This window comes from Hoplias malabaricus, chromosome 1, assembly GCF_029633855.1.
Source record: "Hoplias malabaricus isolate fHopMal1 chromosome 1, fHopMal1.hap1, whole genome shotgun sequence".
Taxonomy (NCBI): Eukaryota; Metazoa; Chordata; class Actinopteri; order Characiformes; family Erythrinidae; genus Hoplias; species Hoplias malabaricus.
The window spans coordinates 43,038,071-43,064,673 of record NC_089800.1 but is presented as its reverse complement, the minus strand read 5'-3'; the positions used below and the strand labels follow the sequence as shown (position 1 = coordinate 43,064,673).

Genomic DNA, 26,603 nt, shown 5'->3' with positions numbered 1-26,603 from the left:
TGAAGGAGTACATTTCAGCAAATGTCACATTAAAGCTGAATGTCTTTTCTTTCCTAAATTATCAGACCACAATGACGCAGAGATTTTGACAACGAGTTAAGTAACTGAGCCTAAGAGAAGTAGGTTTAATTCCTCTGGGATATAAACATAGTTTGGGCGTGTATGCCCTTGAGTAATGTAGCGGGTCATAAGGGAAAACATGAATAAGCCAGAAGGGGAGAATCTTCTTCTCAGTAAGAACAGGAAGTGTGAGCTGACTCTAACTTAGCTCTTAACCGCGGTGCTCAGTGTTTCTGGGGTTTTATCTGTTTATCGGCACATATTCAAACTGGTTATAGAGTTATAACACCGGGTAAGTTTGCGTTAGCTCTCTGCATAACCACTCTTCTTTAGCCATGTCGACCCAAGGTCGCTGCTGTCAGTAATCTTCAAACCGTGCCTCATACAAAGAAAATTCAGAATAGCTTTTTGCATCGAGAGAAGCCCTGAGATTTTAGTTTTAAAAAACCCCTCTCGTTCGTTGTTGGCATTTGGCAGGTTAGTCAATACTGTTGTTATTTCCTTCTATATTTATGTTATTTTGTTTTCGCTGAGCGCAGCTTAGCTGCTCAAACTAGCTGTGCTTTGTTTACGTAGTTACAGTCCTCATGGCTGCTACATATGGCTTAGTTATGAAGCATTAAATGTACCGGCTAGACACTTATTCGTATATAAAATGCCTGGACTAATATAAATGCATGCTATATATTCATTATTAGTGTGTGAATATGGAGCTCCCTGTAAACAGACGCTGGCTGTTCTGAATTAAACCGCTAACGTTATTTCTGCTTCAAAATACTGTAGGCTAGCTCTCTGGAGTAGACTCAAAACGTAAATCTCCACATGTAAAGAAACTGTGATACAATTTCTCCTTGCGAGTTGACACTGAAATAAACGCAGTAGTAGTGTTTCCAGTCAACTTCTGTCTACACTGGTAATTTAACCGGAAAACAACAAACTCCTAAACCCATGGTTTAAAACAATTTTAGCAATAAACGTGTTTGGCCTGTAATCTTTTTTTCCTCCTCTTTTCATACACTTACTCAATACTGACCACGTAGGGTTTGGGAGGTGGACTAGATTCATCATCCCACTGACATTTTAATTTATGTCACTGGCTTATGGAAGCAAATCTGTCTCATCAGACTTTGAACTAATACCACCTTTGAATTTGCAGCACTGAATTTTTTTGCACTGAAAATATGCATCTGAATTTTGATGTTTTTGAATTTAAGTCTTCAGATTTACACCTCGGAATATTTTGCCTCGCAATTATGAATCTGAATATAACTGCTCTTGAATTGAACTCGTGAATTTTCAAGAACATGTTTTCACTGTTATTTTTCAAGGTTAATAAAATCAGATAAAAAAAATTTAAGTTTAAAAAAATTCAAATAATGTATATCGAAGTTGCTCAAATTCGACAGACGAAATTCAGATACACATCCGGGATAGAAAGGATGAGCAATAGATTCATTAGGATTTTCTCTTTCTCCTTAAATGCTGCACTAGCTTCATTCTGTCGCCGCGTAGGTGGCGAAATACCAACACAGCCTTCACACCGTGGAAAAACTACACGTTTAGCTTCATTCCGCGGATATTATCTCTTTATTTTCAAAGTGTCTCAAAAATCTGAAAGTCTCACTGAAGACACAATATAAGACTATTGATATCCTGAAGATGAAGAAATTTTGCTGAGGGATTTTTTTTGGAATGGCCCTGTGAACATAGCATGTGACAGAATATGCGGAAAACATTAATTTGGGGTATATATCCTATGGCATTTTTATTTTTTAATTGTCAGAACGGCCAGGACCTGGAGGTTGAGGGTTCAAGTCCTGACGGATTGGTGACTTAAAACTCTAAAAGAGTTTGTATGTGTGAGTGTGTGTTGCGCTGTGAAAGACTGGCGCCCCCTTCAGGGTGTGTTCCTGCCTTGTACCAGGTAGGCCCTGGACCCACCGTGACCCTGAACTGGATAAGTGGTTACAGACAATGAATGAGAAAATTAATGAATGTTTAATTTAACAGTTTATATATGTGTTTAGGAAAGTGATTATCAATACTCTAGCAGTGAGATTTATAGCCTTACACTGTAAAGTACACCCATTGCTACACTGTCAGAAAAAAGGTACTGTGCATGATGGTCACTAAAAGTACAGTGTCAGTGTTGCATTTTAAAGTTATAACAGTGGTTTTAAAGGTTTTGTGTTCCCTCTTCTCCAGAAGCAGATGTGAATTTGTAAGATTTTATTACATAACTGCAATATAAAAAACGCAATATAAATTCTGAAGATGAAATTGATTAAATCAACTCAAAATCTACAATTGATATTATACAATTATATTCCTAAACTAATAGTATGAATATACCTCTGGGGTACCACCACAATGGCACCTTTTCTGGGAGTATAGATAAATAGCTATCAAACTGGAGGATAAAACATAGACTTTTAATTGTTTTAGAAAAAATATACAGTTACATTAAGCATGTCGTTTCTTGTTCTGAATTATGGACTGATTTTCAAATCTGTACCAAACAAGGATAACTATTAATATTTTACTAGCAGCTGGTAGAAAATTCAACTGGAATACCATGGCTGGAAAATACATTTTTCATTCATTATCTGCAACCGCTTATCCAGTTCAGGCTCGACGTGGGTCCAGAGCCTACCTGGAATCATTGGGCGCAAGGCAGGAACACACCCTGGAGGGGGCGCCAGTCCTTCACAGGGCAACACACACACAGTCACTCACACCTACGAACACTTTTGACTCTAATCCACCTACCAACATGTGTTTTTGGACCTTGGGAGGAAACTGGAGCACCCGAAGGAAACCCACACGGACACGGGGAGGACACACCAAACTCCCCACAGACAGTCACCTGGAGTGGGACTCAAATCCACAACCTCCAAGTCCCTGGAGCTGTGTGGCTGCACCACTGTGCCAACTGGAAAATAAATTTGATTTATTAAATTAAATTATTGCTTGTATGTTAAGGCCTATATCGGTTCCATTTCCTGTGTTTTTTTAAACTTAGGATACTTTCAAGGTCTTATCTGTTCTAACAAAAATTGGGTAAATGAGGACTTTTGTATTTATTTAGGTGGAACACTCTGTGTATGCAACATAACTTATAAGTAAAATTGCCTTGTCTAGGGCACCTGCCTAGTCGTCTGTAGAAGGTGACTAAGCAAGTTTGCATAGTGGACCAAAAACATAAGTGTGGTTTATAGAGTACACAATAAGTAAACCAAAAGCAGAGAGGATTTGGCAAATTTTTCATGGGTGCAACCCACATACTCAGCTCTACTGCTCCTCATGCATGTTTCTTACAAATGTGGAACCATTTAAAAGGGACATTAACAGGTTTTATTTATTTATTGCCAAGAAGCATTGTTACAACAAAGAAATAATCTACCAAACACAAATTTCCTTTCTTTCTGTGCTATATATATATATATATATATATATATATATACTTTTGACTAAAATTGTAGATGAGAAACCATGTCATGACCCTTGTGCACCCATGAACTTATGCAGTGTTTTTTAGGTGGTGTTTTGAAAGACAACACAATGTGGCGATCTGGGAGTACGACTGGAACAGGAGTTATAAGGAGGAGATACTGTGGAGTAAAAAGAGACGTGCCCCACAAACCTCAACCTGTCGTTACACAGAAAAGTAACTGTATTTTGAAAGTCAAATTAATAAACATGACTATTTGTATTAGAGCTGGGCGATATGACCCAAAAGCCCATGTAGATATGCCTAAAAAATGGCAATATACGATACGAAATTAGAATATCAAAGTACTAGTGTTTATTTGTATCATCAAAAAGAACATGCTGCATTATCTAACTGTTATTATAAAACTGTATGTCTAAGAAATAGTGATGTCCCAGTCAAGGTTTTTTGTCCCCGATCCCAAGCTTGTCCCAGTCTAATACTTTGATTTTTCTAGAAAGTACAGTTAAAGTGCACACTACATGTAAACTCAGCCCAGTGTATCTGCTTGAAACGGAATAGCGCGCATTAAGAAACAAACTGCCTGCATCCAAGCTGCTGCTTGATTTTATATATATATATATATATATATATATATATATATATATATATATATAAGTAAATAGTAAATAATTGTATATTATTTATCTCAAATTATCTAAATATATTCTTAATATTAAATGTGATTTTAACGGTGCTAAAAAAAAGATTTTTATTTTTGAAGCACTCACTTGTTCCAGAGCCACCACAAAACCGACAAAAATCTATAGGCGGGACTGTAACTTAATTGGCTGCAGCACTAAATGATGGACAGCTAACTCTGGCAGCTGATTTGGCTTAATAAAATTGACGAGCAATGGGAAGTGCTCCGTTTAGGAGCGGTGTATTTGCCCCTCCCTCCGGCTTAAGGACAACACCGTTCCAACAAATCATGGGCTGCGTCCAAAATCGCGTACTTGAACAGGATGTACTGAATTGGGTCAGTGCTCAGTGCCCGGCCGTTAAAGCAATACGCTCTTTCAGTATGCGAGTGAGCAGTATTCACACAACGATCGGACGCACTACATTCGCCACCTTACCTTGTCGTATGACGTCACATAAATGACTAAAGGCCCACTACTCGCTAAAATCTCTGTTCGACATTTTTTTCCCTCAGCACCGCAGCTCAGTGAAATCAGGGAGTATGTACGTCATCCAGGGACCTTTCACACTGCCCGACGAATACGTGTATTCGGACACACTAGTCATTTAGGCATCGGCTTAATTTTTGTCCATTTTTGACTTGCGCACAGTTAACGCAGAGGTAGACCTGAGTACACGGGCTATGTGCTGAGAACTGCTCCTGCAGCATAGACGAACAATGGTAGGACAGCGTAGTGTTTGCATTTGTGCGAGAGAGAACAACAGCTGAACAGGATATTTGTGCACTGTTATAAATGTACTTAGATGGAAACCTGCGTATCATCGGCATACTCGATATAACGAATATGGTAATTTACAAAATCGTGTAAAATATATATCCCCCAGCCCTAACACGTTCACGTGCCTGCATCAGAAGTTCGCGCTTATGTCATATTATCGCGATATGGCAAGTGTCTATGGAGGTATATTCGGTGCAAAACCCCTGAGCACATGTGACAGTGAAATTTGTAGTTGCAGAAAATAGTTACACACGTGTATCAATAAATTTGAACTCAAAGAATATCTCTTAAGGAGTTGCAAGCTTGTAGATTTTTTTTTTCTTTTCCCACAAATGCAACTTAACAGTTACACCTTTACAAATTCTTCACTGCAGGTGCACAAACCCTACACATAAAAGTACAAAAATATTATATACTCACGGTTTTGCTACAGTTGCAGCGGTGAATATGGTGCAAAACACATTTACGCACTTTTATTAAAGATGCACATTCACAAACCAATATGTGAATCTGTGCAATGCGAGTTACACATCTGCCTTTTTATTCATTTTTTTTTTTTTGGGTGGGGGGTTTGTCTTGTAGAAACACTGGTCAACGACTACATCTTTTTCTCTCACACATGACCACTTCTGCGTCCACTCACTTTTGCACCGAATATCTCAGTCAGTGTGGTGCATAACACATTTGTGCATCTGTAGAGCCAGGGGCACTGTTCAAATATACCTCCATGTTATATCGCCCACCCCTAATTTGCATGCAAGTTCTGCTTTTACTGATTTACATTTACGGATGACTTTTTTTTCCCCCAGAAATTAATTTCAGCCTTCTTCCAGGTGGCATTTATTGCATCAGAAAAACAGGAGCCTCCTTATCTCCAAAGTAAGACAACTTTAATTAAATCTGTCTTATAATCATCAGTTGGACATATATATATATATATATGGCACTGTGCAAAAGCTTTAGGCACATGCAAAAAATGTTGGAAAGTAAAGATGACTTCAAAAATAATGGAATACATTTTTTATTACTTGAAAAAAAAGACAACAATGTGCAGTAAACATTAATAAACGAAAAAAGTCAGTATTATATGTGATGACCATTTGCGTTTTTTTCATAGGTACAGTTTTATAAAGAAATTAGATGACTGTTTTATATTTTATATATATATGGTGCCTAAAACCTTTGCACAGTACTGTGTGTGTGTATTGTTCTGTGTATGATTATAATAAGTATAAGTTATTCACTCTGTTAAAGTCTTTTTACACAAAAATTCTTTTTATACAATTCTGTTATTTTCAGCAAATGGCTAAGCTCTCATGGAAGTGCATGGATTGATCGAATACTGTTACTGAGTTCATCATCCAATAGGATCAATAAGAGAATATTTTGTTCTAATACATCCAATGCAGGTAAATGATGTTTTACATACTATGGTTCTAACTGCACAAGTCAAGGTTACATTTATACAGTAAAGTGCAAAAATTTGAGGCCAGTATTTTAATAATATATTTTCCAGTCACAAGTGTCATTAAGCATATATCAGTGTCAGTAAGGACAGGAAGAGTTTATATATATATATATATATATATATATATATATATATATATATATATATATATATATATATATATATATAACACACACACACACAGTGTCTTGCGAAAGTACTTGGCCCCCTTGAACTTGTCAACATTTTGCCACATTTCAGGCTTCAAACAAAGATATAAAATTTTTATTTTTTGTGAAGAATCAACAACAAGTGGGACACAATTGTGAAGTGGAATGAAATTTATTGGATGTGTCAAACTTTAACAAATAAAACTGAAAAGTGGGCGTGCAATATTATTCGGCCCCTTGCGTTAATACTTTGTAGCGCCACCTTTTGCTGCAATTACAGCTGCAAGTCGCTTGGGGTAGGTCTCTATCAGTTTTGCACATTGAGAGACTGAAATTCTTGCCCATTCTTCCTTGCAAAACAGCTCGAGCTCAGTGATGTTGGATGGAGAGCGTTTGTTAACAGCAGTCTTCAGCTCTTTCCACAGATTCTCAATTGGATTCAGGTCTGGACTTTGACTTGGCCATTCCAACACCTGGATACGTTTATTTGTGAACCATTCCATTGAGGACTTGGCTTTATGTTTTGGATCATTGTCTTGTTGGAAGATAAATCTCCGTCCCAGTCTCTTGCAGACTCCAACAGGTTTTCTTCCAGAATGGTCCTGTATTTGGCCCCATCAATCTTCCCTGTCCCTGCTGACGAAAAGCAGGCCCAAACCACGATGCTGCCACTACCATGTTTGACAGTGGGAATGGTGTGTTCAGGGTGATGAGCTGTGTTGCTTTTACACCAAACAGTTAGATTTTGGTTTCATCTGACCAGAGCACTTTCTTCCACATGTTTGGTGTGTCTTCCAGGTGGCTTGTGGCAGACTTTAAACGAGACTTTTTATGGATATCCTTGAGAAATGGCTTTCTTCTTGCCACTCTTCCATAAAGGCCAGATTTGTGCAGTGTACAACTTATTGTTGTCCTATGGACAGACTCTCCCACCTCAGCTGTAGATCTCTGCAGTTCATCCAGAGTGATCATGGGCCTCTTGGCTGCATCTCTGATCAGTCTTCTCCTTGTTCGAGATGAAAGTTTAGAGGGACGGCCGGGTCTTGGTAGATTTGCAGTGGTCTGATACTCCTTCCATTTCAATATGATTGCTTGCACAGTGCTCCTTGGGATGTTTAAAGCTTGGGAAATCTTTTTGTATCCAAATCCGACTTCTCCACAACAGTATCTCAGGTGTGTATCTGCCTGGTGTGTTCCTTGGTCTTCATGATGCTCTCTGCGCTTTGAACAGAACCCTGAGACTATCACAGAGCAGGTGCATTTATACAGAGACTTGATTACACACAGGTGGATTCTTTTTATCATCATCAGTCATTTGGGACAACATTGGATCATTCAGAGATCCTCACTGAACTTCTGGATGAGTTTACTGCACTGAAAGTAAAGGGGCAGAATAATATTGCACGCCCCACGTTTCAGTTTTTTATTTGTTAAAAAAAATTCACAGATCCAATAAATTTCATTCCACTTCACGATTGTGTCCCACTTGTTGTTGATTCTTCACAAAAAATTAAAATTCTATATATTTATGTTTGAAGCCTGAAATGTGGCAAAAGTTTGAAATGTTCAAGGGGGCCAAGTACTTTCACAAGGCACTGTGTCTATATATATATATATATATATATATATATAACATTTTGGAGATATAATAGAAAGCGACATAGAAGTCTCCAAAATGTTGCTTTCCACAATGAGAGAAAATCAAGGATCATTCATGATTCAGAACTGAACAAAACTGACCATCTACAGTATATAATTGTCTTTGAGGCTTCTGTTAATTTTTCAATTGAACATGTTTTTCTGCTGAATTAGTTAATGGCCCTTAATTGCTAGTTTATAAAATGAAAGGTAGTCAAATGTGGTTTTTTTGGACAGTTGATTAGTATTCAAAGAATTTTATTAGGACTAAATTACATAAATGACTTCTGAAATCTTCTTATATTTTATCCACAGACCCCATAGAGACCCACAAACACAAGTTAATGCTGTGGTTCAGTCACATGCCTCAGGAAGAGAAGCAATTTGGTGGTTACTTTTCACCTGAGACCATGCATGTCGAGCCTCTAATTCTGGAGAAGAATCCAGAGGAGGGAAAAGGATTTTCCATCAGTCCCTTCAAAGCAAATGCATCAATGAGTCATCCTCTCACAGTCGAACAACTCTTTGAGACAAGCAGAGATGAGGGGCGAGGACTCAATGTGCTAATTTATGGGGCTGTAGGCACTGGGAAAAGTACTGTTGTCCGCAAACTTGTTTTGGACTGGTGTGCTGGGTCAACACTCTCTCAGTTCAAGTTGGTGGTACCCTTCTCTTGTGAGGATATTTCTCATTTGTCTAAACCAATATCACTCCGAGACCTTGTGGGTAGAAAATACATGCACCTTCGCAAGACACCTTTCCTTAGTGGAGACAGTAATCAGTCTAGAGATATCCTCTTTATCTTTAATGGCATGGAGAAGATGAAGTTAGACTTTAGGATTGGCTCCACTGAACTTTGCAGTGATCCTAATGAGGCTATTTCAACAGGAGCTGTTGTTGTCAACCTGCTGAGGAAGTACCTCCTACCTGAGGTGTGTATGGTTAAGATATTTGAGTTACGAGACCATTTGGTAAGCCTTGTATGAGGCTATATTTTCTTGTCTGTTTTTTGAAGTTCTTTAAGGGACACAAACACATATTAGCATTAGCATTAGCATATTCAATTGTGGACTGAAACTCTTAACAACCAACAGTTGGAACCAGATCACACCAGATCGTCAGTATTTTGTGGTCTGAAAAAATGACGACTGCTCAGCTAAGTCTCGCCAATCACAGCATTGGACCTATGTTTTATGAGAGCACAAAAACAAAACAACACAATGAGCATGGAGAAAACCCATCTCTCTGAACGTTGCTGTTTAGACAGAAGGAGCACTGTGCTGTACAGTTCAATCTTTGTAGTATATTCATCAAAGGATGTCACCGATGTTTCAATAAGACCCCAGGGAAATGCATTGACTTGAAGGAACATGGGTATAGTATTTCCCCATTACCTATTACTATGATGAGGTGTACATTACATAAAGCTCTACTGACACTTGATATGTAAAATAATCAAGACTGGGCCTGGTCTGAAAAAAAAAAAAAGACTCAATTTTGATATTAGCCAGAAACAGTATAAACTCAAATATAATCCTTTAAGCTATATACAAAAGAGTATATTATGCTGCGCATTGATCTGTAGCAAGAAATTACTGTCCAGAAGTAAAAACATGTATCTTAATTTGTTTCAGATTCATTAGGCAAAAAGCTCCTCATGGAACTAGCAAGAACTCACTCACTCCCTCACTCACATACATACTCGCTTATTAACATAGTTTGGTCATTAATGGTTAATTACACCACAAAGGCAGCTGTTTCATCCATGTGCACTCACATTTCAGGGACTGCTCCACAAGGGGGTGCTATTGTGTTACAATAATGCTTTGTGTCCTTGTACTCTGCTTTGTGCAGTCCTTTGTACTGGGTAATACTTGTATAAGAATGGACCATACAGATGCTCCAAAATTACTTTGAATGAAAGTGAATTTAAAGTGATTTTATTTTATCGAACAAAGTTGGCTAAAGTAGCTGTGCAGCTGCCGGCAGTCAAGGAGCTAGCACCATAAACACAACCAAATCACACACAATTGCTCATATCCACAGATTTGATTGAATATAAATCTTTTCACTTGGGAAAAAAACAACATACAATTTATGCAAACAATATTTAAACCTTCTGAATATTTTTCAGGCCACCATTTTGGTCACCACAAGGCTGTCTGCTGTAGATCATATTCCTAAGAAATACGTGGGCCGCTATGCTCAAATCTGTGGCTTCAACGATCCTGATCGTCAGAGAGCCTACTTTGCAAGCAGGCTGTTATCACAGGGTGGAGGGAAACCAGAAAAAGAAGCAGAAGCTTTGATTGAGATGCTCTACCTCAATTTGCAGCGAGAGAGCCAATTAGCAGCAGCATGCTTTTTGCCGTCATACTGCTGGCTCACTTGTGCCACCCTTCACTTCTTGCACTTTACTGATGCCCGTGCACCTATTCGCACTTTTACTGGGATCTACACAAGTTTTCTGAGACTGAACTTTGGAGGAGAGGTGATGGCCACAGGAGAGACATCCTCGCAGGAGCAACAGACCTCATTAATGCTCTATGTAGTCCGCACTGTAGGGAAACTGGCTTTTGATGGAGTGACCACCAAGCGTACGTCCTTTTCTGAGAACGACCTTGAACAGTGGATCGGTGGAAAGACCAAAACTGATGAAGAGCTCCAGGAGCTGGCAGTCTTCCGAACAGATGTGCTGGACTTCTTCCTTATTCCTTGTGTTGAACATAGAAAACTTGCAGAGTCAAATGAGAAACGTTATGTCTTTGCTGTTCCTGCCATGCAAGAGTATCTGGCTGCCCTTTATATGGTTCTTGGGGAGAACAAGAGCACCCTGGAGAAAGTGACTAAGCAGGTGTCTGATGTTATTGGACAAGCTAGTGAGGACATCACTAGCATCATGAGCATTCTGTCTAAACTTATACCTTTGAGGATCTTTGCCATTTTCAACTTGCTGAAATTGTTCCCAAAGTTTTTTGAGCGGGTCACCAACCTTAGCAGGGGTCGAATTGCTAACACCATGGCTGCGGAAATGTTCCGCTCAGAGGACAGTTTCAACGAAGACGTTCTAGATCAAGTGGAGCAAAGTCTATTGGGAGTACAAGGCCCTCAGCTGCAAGAGGAAGCTGACACAAGGTCGTTTGAGTTATACCCAATCTTCATGGGAGGACTCCTTCATTATGGTAACAGAAGAATCTTGGATCAACTTGGCTGCAACATCAAGAGTACTGCGGTGGCGCAGATCACCCGGTCACTGAAGAAACAGCTGGTCAAGGCGAGCCGCAAGCAGCTTCCTCCTGCCGAGCTGATGGATCTCCTAGTGCTGCTTTATGAGTTCCAGAACCCTCGGCTCACAGCTGAAGTGTTGCAGTCCGTCAAGGTCATCAACCTGTCCACTGTGCTCATGACCCCACTCAAGTGCTTTGTGCTGAGCTCAGTGCTGGACTGCACTCCTTCCAGGTTCCTGCTGGAAGAGCTCAACCTATCCTCCTGCCACATCACCCCAGACCTGTTGCCCATGCTCAGGCCAGCCTTCCGTAACACCCTTTGCCTCAAGTGAGAGTTTTCTGTTTATAAAACAAAGCATATTATCTGTTTTTTTAAATTGTATTCATGTAACATTTGTGATACTCAAAATGTCATGCCTGTCATATTCTTTGAAATAGCATTGTTCATTATGGTTAAAATATAATTTTCAGACACACAGTACTTAAAAGTGAATAATTTTTCTCAGACACAATGCTCAAACAATTCTACATTTAAAAGGAAATTATGTTAGTGATTTTTATTCAGTGTTTCACACATACTGTATTACACTAAGCCTGATAATGCTTTCAGAATAGAGTGTTGTGACATATCATAAATCCATTTATAAACATGTGTATAGTTACATTATGCTTTGTGTGCAATTGCTTTAATGTATTCTGTTGATTTAAATTTTTAGTGGTACATTTTACAAGAATGTACTGCATGTCTTTTAAATGTTGCTACTGCATGCAGTGTTCCTACAACTAATGCTTTATTTCTTACTGTTGGTTAAGGTGTTTATCAAATGATCATGTGGTGCCTTAACAGAATATAATCAATATTGCTCTCCCAAAAAAATAATATATATATATTATTAATTATAAAAATTATTATATAATAATAATTATATTAATAATATAATTATTAATAAGATATATATTTATCTACATCATTTGGACAAATATGTACTTCTGGTTGAAGAATTGACCAATAGAAAATTTCTGTTTTTTTGACAACAACAATAAGCAGATTTCAGAGAAAGTGGAAAAGCTCCTTGCATGCGAGTGATCTTTTGATAGCTGTGTGTGTGTTTTTTGTACTGTCTTCAGCCTGCAGTTTAACAGCCTGGGTCCTGAATCCTGCATATTGCTGCGAGATCTGCTACTTGAACCCAATTGTACAATAAAAACATTACAGTAAGGAGGATTTTATCTGCACTTTTGTTTGTTTAGCCATTTTTTGCTCAAGACAATGAGTATTCAACCTTTCCTATTTAAAGTACATAATTGTTTGTGTTTGCCTGCTTCAGTGCAAGCTCAGTATCCATTGAAATCAGCACAATTCTTGTCTGTAAACAAACCATTTGCTTCTTGATATCTAAGGATTGCAATCTAATATTTTTATTATAAGCTGTATATCTTAGTTTATTTAATCTTTAACCGTGTTGTTCTGGCTACAGGTTGTGTGACAACTCCTTATTGGACAGAGGAGCTACCCATCTGCTGGATGCTCTGTCTGGTAATCAGTCATTGAAGAAGCTGTCTTTGATGCACACTGGCCTTGGGGACAGTGCTGCCCTGGAGTTAGCTGCGAGGTTGGGTCAGCACACTAGCCTCCAGGATCTGAATGTGGCCTACAACAACATTGGAGACAGTGCAGCACTTACATTGGTCGACGCCTGCAGAGAACACCCTAGTATTCAAACAGTTCAGTGAGTATATGTAAGATTTTGTCATTATCATTCTTTTAAGGACTGGCACACAGTCATTTTACACACATTTCATGTTTATAGCTTTGAAGTTTCTAGTGCCCTTAAGATTAATACAAAAGGCCTGTGATTGGTTTTCCATGAAGTAGATAAAGTGTGATACAAAAAGGTAAGATCAGCTGGTTTCATGACTGAAGTTGTTTTTCTTCTTATCATTTTCCTAGTCTGTATTTGAACCAGTTGACCGATGTCGGGAAGCAGTCACTACATGCACGAGGGGTTCCTCGAGAGAAAGGTGGGAGAAAGGTCAAGGCGCTAGCTTCTGTGACTGAAGGCTCAGACATCTCAGAGGATTGGCTTTCTATCCTGAGTGTGATCGGGAAGAACTCACTCTCCTGGGAAAAGGAGCGTGTAAGGGAACAGCTTCAAGTCTTTATGAAGGATCTGGAGTGGGGTCGTAAGCAGCATCAGAGTTTCCTTAAAAAGCTGCACTTCCGTAGAGTGGAGAGTGTGGTGAGACGGACCATGCGCATGCTGGAGAAAGGCAGCACCACCAAACCTCTCGCCAAGTGACAGGGAACTGCTTTACTCTACACAAGTGCTTTGCATGGTAAAATTTAACCTGCTATGTTCATAGAACATAAAAGAGTACAAAAGTCATCCAATGCATCAATAGTTTTTAGCATAAGTGATAGTGGGAGAGAGAGGGAGACTGTAAATTAACTCATTAAGTCCATTTATGCATTTTGGTTGGATGATAGTGGGGTTTGGTATTACTCCTAAACAGAATTTGAATTTCCACAGTAAGTGCAGCAATCCATACAAGCAATCATACATTTACAGAAAATTGGCACTCCTACACAAAAAAAAACCAAACATATTCAGTATATTGTGTTCCCAAAATGTGCCTTCTGTACATGATCCATTCTTTTCAAGAGACTTGCTGTAAGTATTTCAAAGAAATCTGCAGGCTCATTTTTACAGTGACAGTTTAGTTGTACATTTAATAATTAAAATTAGTCCAGCAATACAATGAAATGGGGCGGCACAGTGGCGCAACAGGTAGTGTCGCAGTAACACAGCTCCAGGGGCCTGGAGGTTGTGGGTTTGATTCCCGTTCCGGGTGACTGTCTGTGAGGAGTTGGTGTGTTCTCCCCGTGTCCGCATGGGTTTCCTCCGGGTGCTCCGGTTTCCTCCCACAGTCCAAAAACACACGTTGCAGGTGGATTGGCGACTCAAAAGTGTCCATATGTGTGTGTGTGTGTGTGTGTCTGTGTTGCCCTGTGAAGGACTGGCGCCCCCTCCAGGGTGTATTCCTGCCTTGTTCCCAATGAGCCACCGCGATCCTGAATTGGATACACGGTTACAGATAATGAATGAATGAATACAATGAAATGGATCCAATTTATTTTCTAAAGGAAGCATTGGTGGGCATGATGGGTCCAGCATGTTAAGTTGGCCAAAACTGAGCCAAGATGAAATACATGCAAATGAATCCAGCCAAAACTATGCATTTTTCTGATTAAAAGATTGGTTGGTTGTTGCGTCAGCCCAATGTAAATGCTAGATGCATTTTCTGCTTAACACACTCCAATTAATGCCAAAACAATTCTGTGAAGTTTTGGCCTGGGCTCTGGAGAGACCAGTTCTTTATGTTTTTTGTTTACTCCTTTTAAGTAAGGGCTTCTTCATGGTTTCACATCATTTGTTGCCCACATCATTAAGTCGTCTTTCAGTAGAAAAAGACAGAAACACCTGGACGTTTTTAAAATCTTAATAATGGCTTGATTTTCTCTCAGAGATTTTGGTGACATCTGTGGTGGTGGTGTTTTGTTGTTGTGAGTCCCATTTTTCTGCATAAAAAGTATTTTAATTCCAATTTTGGAAAGTCTTTCAAATTTGCCACCTGAAGGCAGTTCTGAAAGGGAAAAGGGCTGTCTCCAACCTCATATTTTGTTCAATTTGCACGTTTGTAATGTTACACCTTTAGCCTTAATGAAAATATTATTGTTACACCATTAAGTATTAGAATGAAAATTTAAAGTACCGCCTAAAACTATTGTGCTTCCTTTTAACTCATTATTTAACTGACTTGTACATGTGGAATAATGATCTAAATTAGTGTAACAGTCAGCCATAAAATCTGTCACTTTGGTGCTATCCCAGAAGATATATTTTTGAATTGTGTCAAATTTTATTTGTGTGCCATTGACCAGAGTTTGCTAAAGGATTACTCTATTTTATTTTGTGGCTGTGCAGAAAAACTAAATGTAAGAATAAAACAAAATACAGGAAACAAGTCTGTGTTCATTTGATGCAGTCTGAGATTTTTATTACATCTTGCCCAGTTCAGTTATCAAGGCACTGCATGTTCAGATGTGGCCCTTGGTTGAACAGCGTTATGTAATATAAGCAGCCGTTGTCAGGATATTGCCTCATAAAGCTCAGCTTACACATTAAACTCCAGTGTGTTCCTGTGGAGGAGAAAGGAGGAGTCCTGCTGACAGTGAGCAGTCCTTGTGCCATGATATGCACCTTGAACCCTCTTGCTGCCTCCTGTCCATTCAAGCAGTCAGGACACAGCTAAGCAGCACCATGAAATACACCACAGGTAACTTCAGTGGATTTTCCGTTTCATTTGCCTTTCCATTCATTTAATACAACAACATAGCTTTAGTAATATCACAGCAACTATTCTATTTAGTTACGATATATAATGTCTTAATATATGTTTCTCACATATGTTTTTGCGTTGTTTTTATTGGGTATTGTCAAGTAATATTTAAATTTCTCCTCTGATGTATTTGTTTCTGCTTTTCTATAAATCTCTCCACACAAGCAGTTTTGTGACGCTACTACTTTTACATTTTATACACATTTTTTTCATTCATTCATTATCTGTAAGCACTTATCCAGTTTAGGGTCACGGTGGGTTCAGAGCAAGGCAGGAATACACCCTGGAGGGGGGCGCCACTCCTTCACGGGGCAACATTATAGAATTTCTTTTTACACTTGTACTAAGTTGTGTTTGTGAAGGCACTTGTACATTTTCTTAACTAACTGACTCCAGTAAAGGTGGACTGTAGACTTTTATCTTGTCTCTGATTACTGCCAGGTTAGTGACTATCAACCACAGCCAAGAAAAGTAATCAAATGCTGAGAGGATGAGCTGTGATAATAACTGGAGCTGTCAGATGAAGTTAACTGAAAATAATCTGCTGGCCAGGGAAAACCACATAAATCAAACCTGTCCAGAGGCTATATTAAGAAAAAGCACACACACACACAGGCAAAATAGAAACTTACGTGAAAATCTTTTTCACTTCTATAGTAAATTGTCTCTTCTACTGTAATGAGGTAGTAAAAAAAAAAACAGACAAAATGTATAGCATGTGTTGCAGAGATTTCTTCCTTGTTTCCATTAAGATTTGTACTCTCTCAAATAGTGTAGCAGTTTAGCTAATTATGGAAGGTAATGTGCATTTTATGTTTTTTGTTGGATTGGATTTGAGGTGGATTTGCAGTAGTATATATACAGAAATAACGTAATGTAATATATCCATCAGAAGCACTTGTTTTCTTAAATGAGGTCCAGTGACAACAGGAATTAAACGGCCAAACTGGTGCTCTAAGCAGAATTTTGTTACGGGGGCCATGGCGGAGGCAACTGGCAGCATAAAAACACCGTTTTTAGAACAAACAAACAAACTAATAAAAATGACTTTTTGGCAAAGGTAAACATGATTATATTGGAGTAAGGGGCAGAAAAACGGAAAAATGCAATGCTGAAGTCATTGATGGGCGGGGTGAACGACTACTGACGTACAGACTGACCAATTAAATGTTTACAGAGAAGGTTATCGACCAATAACGGTAGCTCTACAGTCAGACCGTCCAATCAGAAGATTTTAGGCTACTTCACCACGCCCCCATCTCACTCAAGCGAACCAATTGGAGTAGGGGAGGGCGGGACTAGTTTGTGAACGAACCGCTTCTCGAAGTTCTATGTAAACTCTAGAAAAACAAAATCCCGAACGTTTGTAAAATTCCACCCGGACATTTTTTAAGTCTAAAAAAGAGGACATGTCCGGGTAAAAGAGGACGTCTGGTCACTCTAACATCAGCAGATAAAATATATCCTGTTTTTTCTGAAATAAATTGTTGGGATGTGTAGTATGCTGCAAGTTTTATTGATTTATTAGTTTTATTAATTTACACAGACGGTTTGCCTATCTGCTCTAATAAGAGACTCTTAGATTTTCGGTTCAGTATCTAAAACAGTGACTGAGTTTGAGTTAATGTTAAACTCCAGCCTCACTTCAGTGAACACTGTTTGACATGGAAAAGTGAAGAACGATGATGGAAATAAGTAAACAGTCTTATTAAGAATTAATATGGTTTTATATTTACAGGGCTTGGAGATGCACCAGAACTGCCACAGTAAGTGTGTTTCTGGAATTATCCTCATTTAAAAAAAAATTACAGTGAAACACTGGTGTAATTTAATGTTTTTCTAAAACTTTTTAAGACGTAATAAACAAACCATAATAATGTCAATAAACTTATATAGTTCTTAGAAAATATACATTGAATTTAGATTTTTTTTTATTATTGCTAATCATACATATATATATATATATTTTTTTTTTTTTTCACAGAAAGTTCACTTTCAATCCAAAAATTGGGATTGACAATCCAGCCCTGGTAATCTCAGATGACACAGGTATTTATTTCTTACTTTATTCGCAATAAAAGCACCACATGTGCAAAATTATCTAGATACCCCTTTTCTAAGTGATTTCAGCTGCTTTAAGGTGCATCCATTGTCCACTTTCAAATGCATATTAATATAGCTTTATAAAAAATAAACTTTTTTAGGCTAAAAGACTATAAAGTCTATAGGCACTGGGCAGTGGAGCAGTGGAACTGAACTCCCACAACCCAGTATTTCTGGAATGAGTTAGAATGGTATTTGTACCTGATGACATTAACAATTTTGTTGCTAAATGCTATTAACACCTCGCAACAATTTTCCAAATCTCATTCAAATCCTTCCAAAAAAGAGTAGATGCTACTCTTGCAGCAAAGAGGGGGCAAACTCTGTATTAATACCATGAACTTAAGAAGAAAGGTTGGATAAGCAGGTGTCTACAAACTCCTGGTTCTTCAGTTATTGCAAATGTTTGCAAAAGGCACTACAGTTCAATAATCTTTAACAAATGTAATGTTGGTTTAATGGACGATGTGTATGTTTTCCCCAGAGCCGGATGTGCGTCCGAGATTGTGCCTGCTGAATCGAGGGGAAGGGGAAGGCTTTGGTTTCTCTTTGAGGAAGGAGAAGGGTTGCCGGGGTCATATGGTGCAGCAGGTGACCCCCTGGAGTCCAGCACAGCGCAGTGGTTTGCAGGATGGAGACAGAGTCATAGAGGTCAATGAGGACTTTGTGGACAATCAAGAGTATGAGAAGGTACAAGCCTACTTTCAAACATAATTTGAACACTACCTCAGTGTCCTCAAGGTGACCTACATTCCCTCATCACTGCATATTTCACAGCAAAGTCACCAATGTTAAACTAACACAGTAGACTCTGGGGTAAATGGAACATGTTTTTTCTGCACTGGGGAAGACTTTTCTGTGATGAGAGAACACTGAATCAGTGCCATTAAAATACAAATGTGTACATCTACCTTGTGATTGTGCCTCTAGTTTAGCCCTTAACTGTCTAGGCCAATTACATTCTACACTCTTACCCTTCGTTCGGACGAGCATGTCTATAAACATTGATTTAGAGTTGTCTTGATTGTGCTGAAGGTGTTCTCAGAGCTGTGGTGTGCTGTGTTTGCAGGTGGTGCTAAAAGTGCAGGCATCTGGGTCACAGCTGTTTTTACTGGTGTTGAGAGCAGAGGATTATGAGCTGGCTATGTGTGAGGGGATGGACCTCATGGCTATGGTCAGAGCTCACAAAGGGGACTGTGCCCGACCACGTCTGTGCCACATCATCAGAGAGCCTGGTTCTGGCCTCGGACTCAGCATCATCCCTGTGAATGGTAATGCCTTCATATGGAATGTGTGTGAAAGACAGGCAGGAAAGAATACTGACCATTCACAGTTGGGTAGAGTAGCATAAACCTATATGCAAATGTATTTCAGCTTCAAATTTTAAATATCTTTAGCAGAAGTATAATGCCATCCAACAAAAACAACTTAAAAACTCCAAAGACTGAGTTCCACAGAACTGCAGTTAATTTTCATAGTACATTTAGCAACTGTGCACATACATCTTTTGACTGACGCTATCAGTTATTTGGCATTTTTTCATTTGCTGACATCATACGACAAACCAGGTTCCCTTTACATTCTGATACATTTTAATGAAGAATGGAACAATAAAAATGGCGCAAACTATTTAACATTAAGTAAAAGGGTAAAATAAAAGGGTTTATATCCTTCAAGATTCCAATAATGAAAATATTCACATCTCCAATTACACACAATGACTTTCATTATTTTTTCAATGTCTGTAAATACTTTGTTCTGATCAGTGTGGCAGTGGGTCTGGAGCATACTCAGAATCACTGGGCGCAAGGCAGGAACACACCCTGGACAAAGCCAAAAGAAATAATAATGAAGTTCTAGAACATGTTTTGAGTTCTTGAGATCTCAGTAAAATGATTCAGCATTATTTTCATTTGAAAATAACATAAGATTGCAAACATAAATGAGAGAATTGCTTTGTTTTTGTGCAGGTGAGAGAGGGAAGTATTATTTAAATCCAGTGAGTGAAGGCTCAGCTGAGAGAGCGGGGATTCAGGCTGGAGATCGTCTGCTGTGGATCAACGGGGTTATGGTATCCACTCTCACACACTCAGCCCTGGCCAAAATGGTTGGTTGACTTTGTAAATGCATTACATTTTTTCCCACTCCAGAGCTTATTTTGTCTAAGTGTTCATCTTCTCTGTGCTATGTTTTTATTACTGACAGGTGAAGAACAGTGCTGAATATATGACCCTCATGGTGATAGACAGCAGAAGTGAAGAGAGCTATGCCCACAGAAGACTGCCCATTCTCCCAGCGTTTGCCGGTGTCCATAATCTTCCACACAGACCCAAAACCCTGCAACTTGTCCAGGGACCACAGGGCTACGGCTTCCTGCTGAGACAAGAAAAACTGGCCTCTGGACGAATTGGTGAGTGTTGGGTTTCACTCAACTAAATTCTAACATTCATTAAGCTGAATTCAAAACACACTGTACATTACCAGTTTCATCCATTTACTTGGAACCCACCAATCACACATGGAGAATGTCATAGATTTATCCCTATTTATTCCTTTATGCTTGTGGCGATTGTTGTTGTGGTCACCAGTTCTAGAAGTTCATTATATAGCACAGCCTTCATATCCCAATCATATCCCCAGGATATACCCAGTATTTTTTTTTGTTTGTTTTGTTTTGGTAATACATCCACTTTTCATCACCAGTCGTGATTCTCCACAGGAAAGACTTTCTCTGTTTCAAACACTTAACAACACAGTCGTCCTTACTCTTCTTACACAATTCATGTGGCTCCCATTTTCCTTCCTTTTGACCCTACCCCATTGCGTCTAAATGTCCTTTTTGTGTTTGACATGAATCTTCATCCAGCAATGCTTGCTTTTCCTCATTTTTAACCTTAATACGCACATCACTACATTCACGATTGCCAACATTAAAATCACCATTTTCATCTAAACCACAACTAAATACACTGGGTTTCAATATTATCCCCAAGAACAGAACAAATTGATTACTTTTTTCCTGACTGTACAAACAACAAATGCAGTGAGAAATTCTTCTTACTTGCCATTTCAAGCTCTATTTTGTGGGGGTTTTTTTTGTTTAATAAAATAACAAATTTCAAATTATGATTACACATTACAAAATAAAAAAAGTGGTTTAAACTTATTTATACACCTAATGATTATATAATAAGTTACAGAAACCTTGTGTTGTGTAGCCCACCTGATGCGGGAGATAGACCCCTGCAGCCCAGCAGATGTGGCAGGGATGGAGGATGGCGATCTACTGCTGGCTGTCAATGGAGAGCAGGTGGAGAAATCAGAACATGAGGACATTGTCAGCAGAATACGACAAAGTGGACAGCAGGTCACACTGACCACCATCTCCATTCAAGGCAGAGACTTCTACTCTCAGGTGTGCACTCTCACCTGTTTGTTTTTATACATGGAGAAACAGATCTATTTACTCACAATAAATGAATTTCCTCTGTGGTTGCTGATGCAATGTACAAACAACCCTGAGGATAGCCTGAGAAATCCATGCCAACCTTGCTGTTGCATGTACAAAGATTGGGACCCTCTCTAAATATGCAGTAATTGTGTAAGCTTCAAGAACCGTGTTACATTTATAAGCTTTCATTCTTATTTTGCCAACTCTTTTTGAGTGTGTTGCAGGCATCACAGTGAATATCCAGATTGTAGAATGTCTTTGTAATCACTAAGAATTAACATGAATATAGTTTCTTAGTACTGTTGTTGATTGAATATGTCAATTTGTATTTTATATGTTTATATTTGCATTACACATACTGCTTCACAGACAAAATTTTTGGAATTGAGGTTCGAAATATAGATTAATTACAATAGTGACCTGCTTGTGTCCTTCACAGCTTGGTTTCTCACCACTGCTATTTTATGAGCAAACCATTCCCAAAAGAGAGCGTTTCCCAGAGCTCACCCTGTCACGCAAAGATGTACACACCAAGCTGCGTGGTCCTCGACTGTGTGTCCTTCATAAGGAGGACACTGGGTTTGGCTTCAACTTGGCATATGTCCAGAACAAGGCTGGAACCTATGTTGGTCAGGTAATCCTTTATTCTCTAAGTGGAGTTTATCAGCAGTGTACAGTACTGTAGTGTACCGCACTAAAAGCTAGTTATAAATGACATGGTCAAATTTTTTGTTGATTTTCTCTTTAAGTATAGACACACACAAAAAAAGAGAAAACGTTTTTTCCAGCATTTCAGAGGTGATTTTTCCAGAATTCTTATCATGGAACATATATGTAGGTGAATGTAGTATTAGGGGTCTTGCACAAGCACTTTCACTGTTGCAGTTAAAATAAATTTACCCCCCAATATAATAAAATTAGCAAATAAACTGTAATTGTGCATTAAACCTGCTGAAATGTGGTATCTGCATGAATATGTGCATACATTCACTATTTAATTTGTGGAGCGAGTCCCTGCTGGATGATGGTCAGATTATCTGTGTGTGGTCTGGCAGGTGGCAGTGGGGCGAGCCGGGGAGGGAGCAGGTCTGAAGGAGGGAGATGTGATTGTAGAGGTGAATGAACAGAACGTGGAGGGGCAGCATTTTGCGGAGGTGCTGAGGCTGATTAAAAATGCAGGAACAACTCTCAGACTGCTGGTGGTAGAGAGAGCAGGATATGAAACACTCAGAAAGAGTGGTTTCTCAATCAACACAGGAATAATCTCATGCAGTATACAGGTAAGGAAATACTTTCTATACTAAATATTAAAGTGAATAGTTAAAATTTTTGGAGTAGCTTTTGTATAACTGCTTTTAATAAGCAAATACACAGAGGTTTACCCCGTCTTTTGTTTAATTTTATAATTATGAATGAGTTCACTGAAATAATGAAATTTAAAACTCAAAATTTCGCTTCTCTTATTTACACAGTTTTTCTTCTCAAAACATATTTTTATCTGCTTTGTCATTCTATAACAGCTACACCTTCTACAGTTTGAGTCACTGACACCTTTCCAATTCTGCATTGAAATATGCCTGTAAACTTTTGACCAAAAAATTCTAATTGCTCTAATGTGGTCCATTTTAAAGCTACACCCACCAAAATTCAAACAGTCAAATCTGGGCACACTGCTACTCTCCGATAGTCCTCACTTTCCTCTCTGTTGTTCATTCATTTTAATGGAGGGGCCCTAAAGTGGGTGATGTTATCACAAATCTAGCTCTCAGGCAAGACTATTTGAAATGCCCTTTTCTTTTCCATAAGAATTCCACTTAGAATATTCATTTTAATTTTGTACATTTTAAATCATTTCATAGTAGCAGTTTAGAGGATTTGAACATCTGTTTTGCACTATGGAGGGTACAATGGAAGCAAATCTGTCTCATCAGTCTTTGAAATATTACCACCTTTGAATTTGTATCTTTGAATTTTTTTTTACAAAAAATTACATAGTATAAATTCTTCATCTTCAGGATATCAATAGTCTTATATTGTGTCTTCAGTGAGCCTTTCAGATTTTTGAGACACTTTGAAAATAAAGAGATAATATCCGCGGAAGGAAGCAAAACGTGTAGTTCTTCCACGGTGTGAAGGTTGTGTTGGTATTTCGCCACCTACGCGGCGACAGAATGAAGCTAGTGCAGCATTTAAGGTGAAAGAGAAAATCCTAATGAATCTATTGCTCATCCTTGGTGTCCCGGATGTGTATCTGAATTTTTTGTAACTCGTATTTTGCCATCGAATTTGAGCAACTGCGAAATATATCGTTTGATTTTTTTATCTGAATTTATTAACCTTGAATAATAACAGTGAAAACGTGCTCTTGAAAATTCACGGGTTCAATTCAAGAGCAGTTATATTCAGATTCATAATTGCGAAGTAAAATATTCAGAGGTGTAAATCTGAAGACTTAAATTCAAAAGCAACAAAATTCAGATGCATATTTTCAGTGCAAAAATAAATTCAGTGCTACAAGTTCAAAGGTGGTAATAGTTCAAAGTCTGATGAGACAGATTTGCTTCCATAATAATGCTTCCCTTTTACAACCTTCCCATTTTGTTTGTACTTGGTCCAAATGTTAGCCACAGCTGAATGGGAACAAGCTTTTGCAACATTCGGTAGAATTACCTTCTTGATTAAGTTTTATAATCCTCCTTTGTTTCAGCTGACATGTCTCGTGTTAGAACCATGAGTAATGTCAATTCACTCTCTAATGTGTGAGCCCTCTTTTTAACTGAAGAATAATATTCAGATTTAATCTGATGCAGGTGTTTGTTTTACAACTGCAAATTACAGAGCTATTTTGACTGACTACAACAATGTTATGTTTTGTGGCATTTGTCTATTTTTTTCTATAAAATTAAACAATTGAAAGAACGAACATACGTCCGTGCACATACATGCGTGCTGCAGATACCTTAGTAACCACCTTCGACATAGCTTTTTCTACTCCTACAACATTAAGGCTGAAAGCAACACACTTGGCAGGATCATAGGTCCTATGTCTGAATAGTGTGCTTTTGGTTTTCCAGGTGTGCTACAACTGGCCTTAAAGTTCCGTAGTTCTGTGAGAAACACTCTCAGTTTCTGTACACTGTAATCCGACGGAGTTTTAGGGCCACAGCGTTGAAAAGAAAAAACAAGATTCCGAGATTAAAGTCGGAATTCTGAGAAAAAATCTCGGAATAATTCGCTGCGTGTAAAGGAGCAGACACAGTGTAAAAGTGTAGAACTCCGGCGCCCACGAGGCTCCATCGTGTTATTGCTCGGACTCGTACAAAAAACTAAAGCCTTTCTGCATCTCAGTCAGGGGCTGCGTCATGTCTGTGAATGCGTTTAATAAATAATTCATGCATAAGGCTTTAGTTTTTAGTACGAGTCCGAGCCGTAACGCGATGGAGCCTCGTGGGCGCCGGACTTCGACTCGCTCTGAATCCATCATTTTCGTGATCATTAATTGGATCATGTGAAACTACATGCCCTGGGTTCGTGCACTGATTCAGGGTTTAAACACTAACCGCACTATGGCCCTGATGTGGAAGAGAAGAGTGTTTATTCCTGAAATCTATACCATAGCAACTTAAGCAACACACTGCATTCCACAGTTACACTGTGTCTGCTCCATTACACAGATAGAATTACTCCGAGATTTTTTTCTCTGAATTCTGACTTTAATCTCGGAATCTTGTTTCTTTTTTTTTTTAACGCTGTGGCCCTAAAACTCCGTCGTACTGTAAACCTGAATAAGTGCAGAACTCAAAAAAATTAAGGCAATTAGTTTTCATAACATTTTTAAGTTCATAAACTCAAATGTCAGAAGTATGCAGTTATTTTAAGTGTCTACTACTTGGGCTTGATACAACTCAGAAAATGTTCATTTCTGGTACCCAATGCTAATGCTAAAAGTACTATTAACTAATCTAACCATAAATTCATTCATTGTCTGAAACCAAGGTGCCTGTTCATCACACCACACACTCACGCCTATGGACACTCCTGAACGGCCAGTCCACCTACCCACATGTTTTTGCACTGCGGGTGAACACACAAACTCCTCAGGGCAGTGACCTGATGCAGGTCTAAAACCCACGACCCCAGGACTCTGAAGCTGTGTGACAGTGATTCTACTTGTTACACCACCACCCCTTCCACTGAAATAAACACACGAACCCGTCCACATTCATTTAAAGCAGTGAACTCCAGACCATCCACCATCTCGGCTGAAAAATGCTGCGCTGGTCCTAAATCTGTGACTTCATACGTTATGCTGCATAAACTCGTAGCATTTAAGTTCAGTTGAATTTCTCATATCCAGCTATTTTAACTTAAATGTACTAACGAGATTCTGCTAAATCAAGATTTTACATTGTTGAAATTAAGTGAATTGTTATATTGAGTGCAACTTTTCAATATATTTTAAGTTAGAATCACTCAGTCCAATTAATTACTTTGAACATTAGGGTTAACAATGGTCAACAATCTCTAGATATAGTTGGCTAGTCATTATTTGGACGTATTAGTATAGTAATAAATACAGAAGGAGATAAGTCAATCATTTCAGTCACAATATTTTGACATAACGATGTGTTTACAGGTTCCAGATTCAACGCAAGACTACTTTGTTTAATGGACAACGAACAGATTCAGACGAACTACAACAGTGATTCTTTTGATTTCTTAAGGAATATGAGGGTGGCACCACTATTCTGCTGAAACTGCAGAATGCCTTATCTGCTGCCATGTCATTAAACTAAATGGGTATAAAGGTTATGCAATAAAACTACAATGCATCAAAGAAAAATGATGTGGTTAAATATAAACTGCTCTGAGAGAGAAACACATTAGAATATTACATATAAAGATTTTACTTCTTGCACCTTAAGATGAACATATTTTTTAATGCCATATTAACAATAATTCCAATACAGTAATCATATTAAATGCAGTACGAGTTAAAATTGTAGAAAACATGTGTGGAAATAATTGAACATATCCTGTATTTAAAAAAAATACATTTATGCTTTATGTAAAGAGTTAAAAGTAAATAGTGTCTTGTTTCTTTGGTTATTGTTATTTAATGCTGCAAGTTCACAAAGTTCTCATTTCTTCTGTTCATGCTTCGGTTTGCTACATCAAAGTACAAATGTAATTCA

At 38.4% G+C, this 26,603-nt stretch overlaps 2 protein-coding genes across 4 annotated transcripts; both read left to right on the top strand.

Moving 5' to 3' along the window:
• Positions 1-219: 219 nt before the first annotated feature.
• On the top strand, positions 220-15,904 carry nlrx1 (NLR family member X1). 3 transcript variants are annotated; one of them, XM_066663016.1, is made up of 9 exons: positions 220-352; positions 3,599-3,727; positions 5,781-5,850; positions 6,271-6,380; positions 8,542-9,158; positions 10,361-11,781; positions 12,582-12,668; positions 12,932-13,183; positions 13,405-15,903. In XM_066663016.1, exons 2-9 carry the CDS (start codon positions 3,622-3,624, stop codon positions 13,751-13,753), a joined length of 3,012 nt encoding a protein of 1,003 aa, XP_066519113.1. In that variant the 5' UTR covers positions 220-352; positions 3,599-3,621; the 3' UTR covers positions 13,754-15,903. The 3 variants fall into 3 exon arrangements, with proteins under 3 accessions (XP_066519113.1, XP_066519121.1, XP_066519130.1); XM_066663024.1 differs by having other exon boundaries at positions 224-352; positions 3,589-3,727; positions 13,405-15,904; XM_066663033.1 differs by lacking the exon at positions 220-352 and adding an exon at positions 411-537 and having other exon boundaries at positions 13,405-15,904.
• On the top strand, positions 15,710-26,545 carry nherf4a (NHERF family PDZ scaffold protein 4a). Its single transcript, XM_066644873.1, has 11 exons — positions 15,710-15,791; positions 17,593-17,620; positions 17,839-17,903; positions 18,442-18,647; positions 19,027-19,228; positions 19,928-20,064; positions 20,163-20,367; positions 21,176-21,372; positions 21,848-22,042; positions 22,464-22,688; positions 26,045-26,545. Exons 1-11 carry the CDS (start codon positions 15,710-15,712, stop codon positions 26,075-26,077), a joined length of 1,575 nt encoding a protein of 524 aa, XP_066500970.1. The 3' UTR covers positions 26,078-26,545.
• Positions 26,546-26,603: the final 58 nt, after the last annotated feature.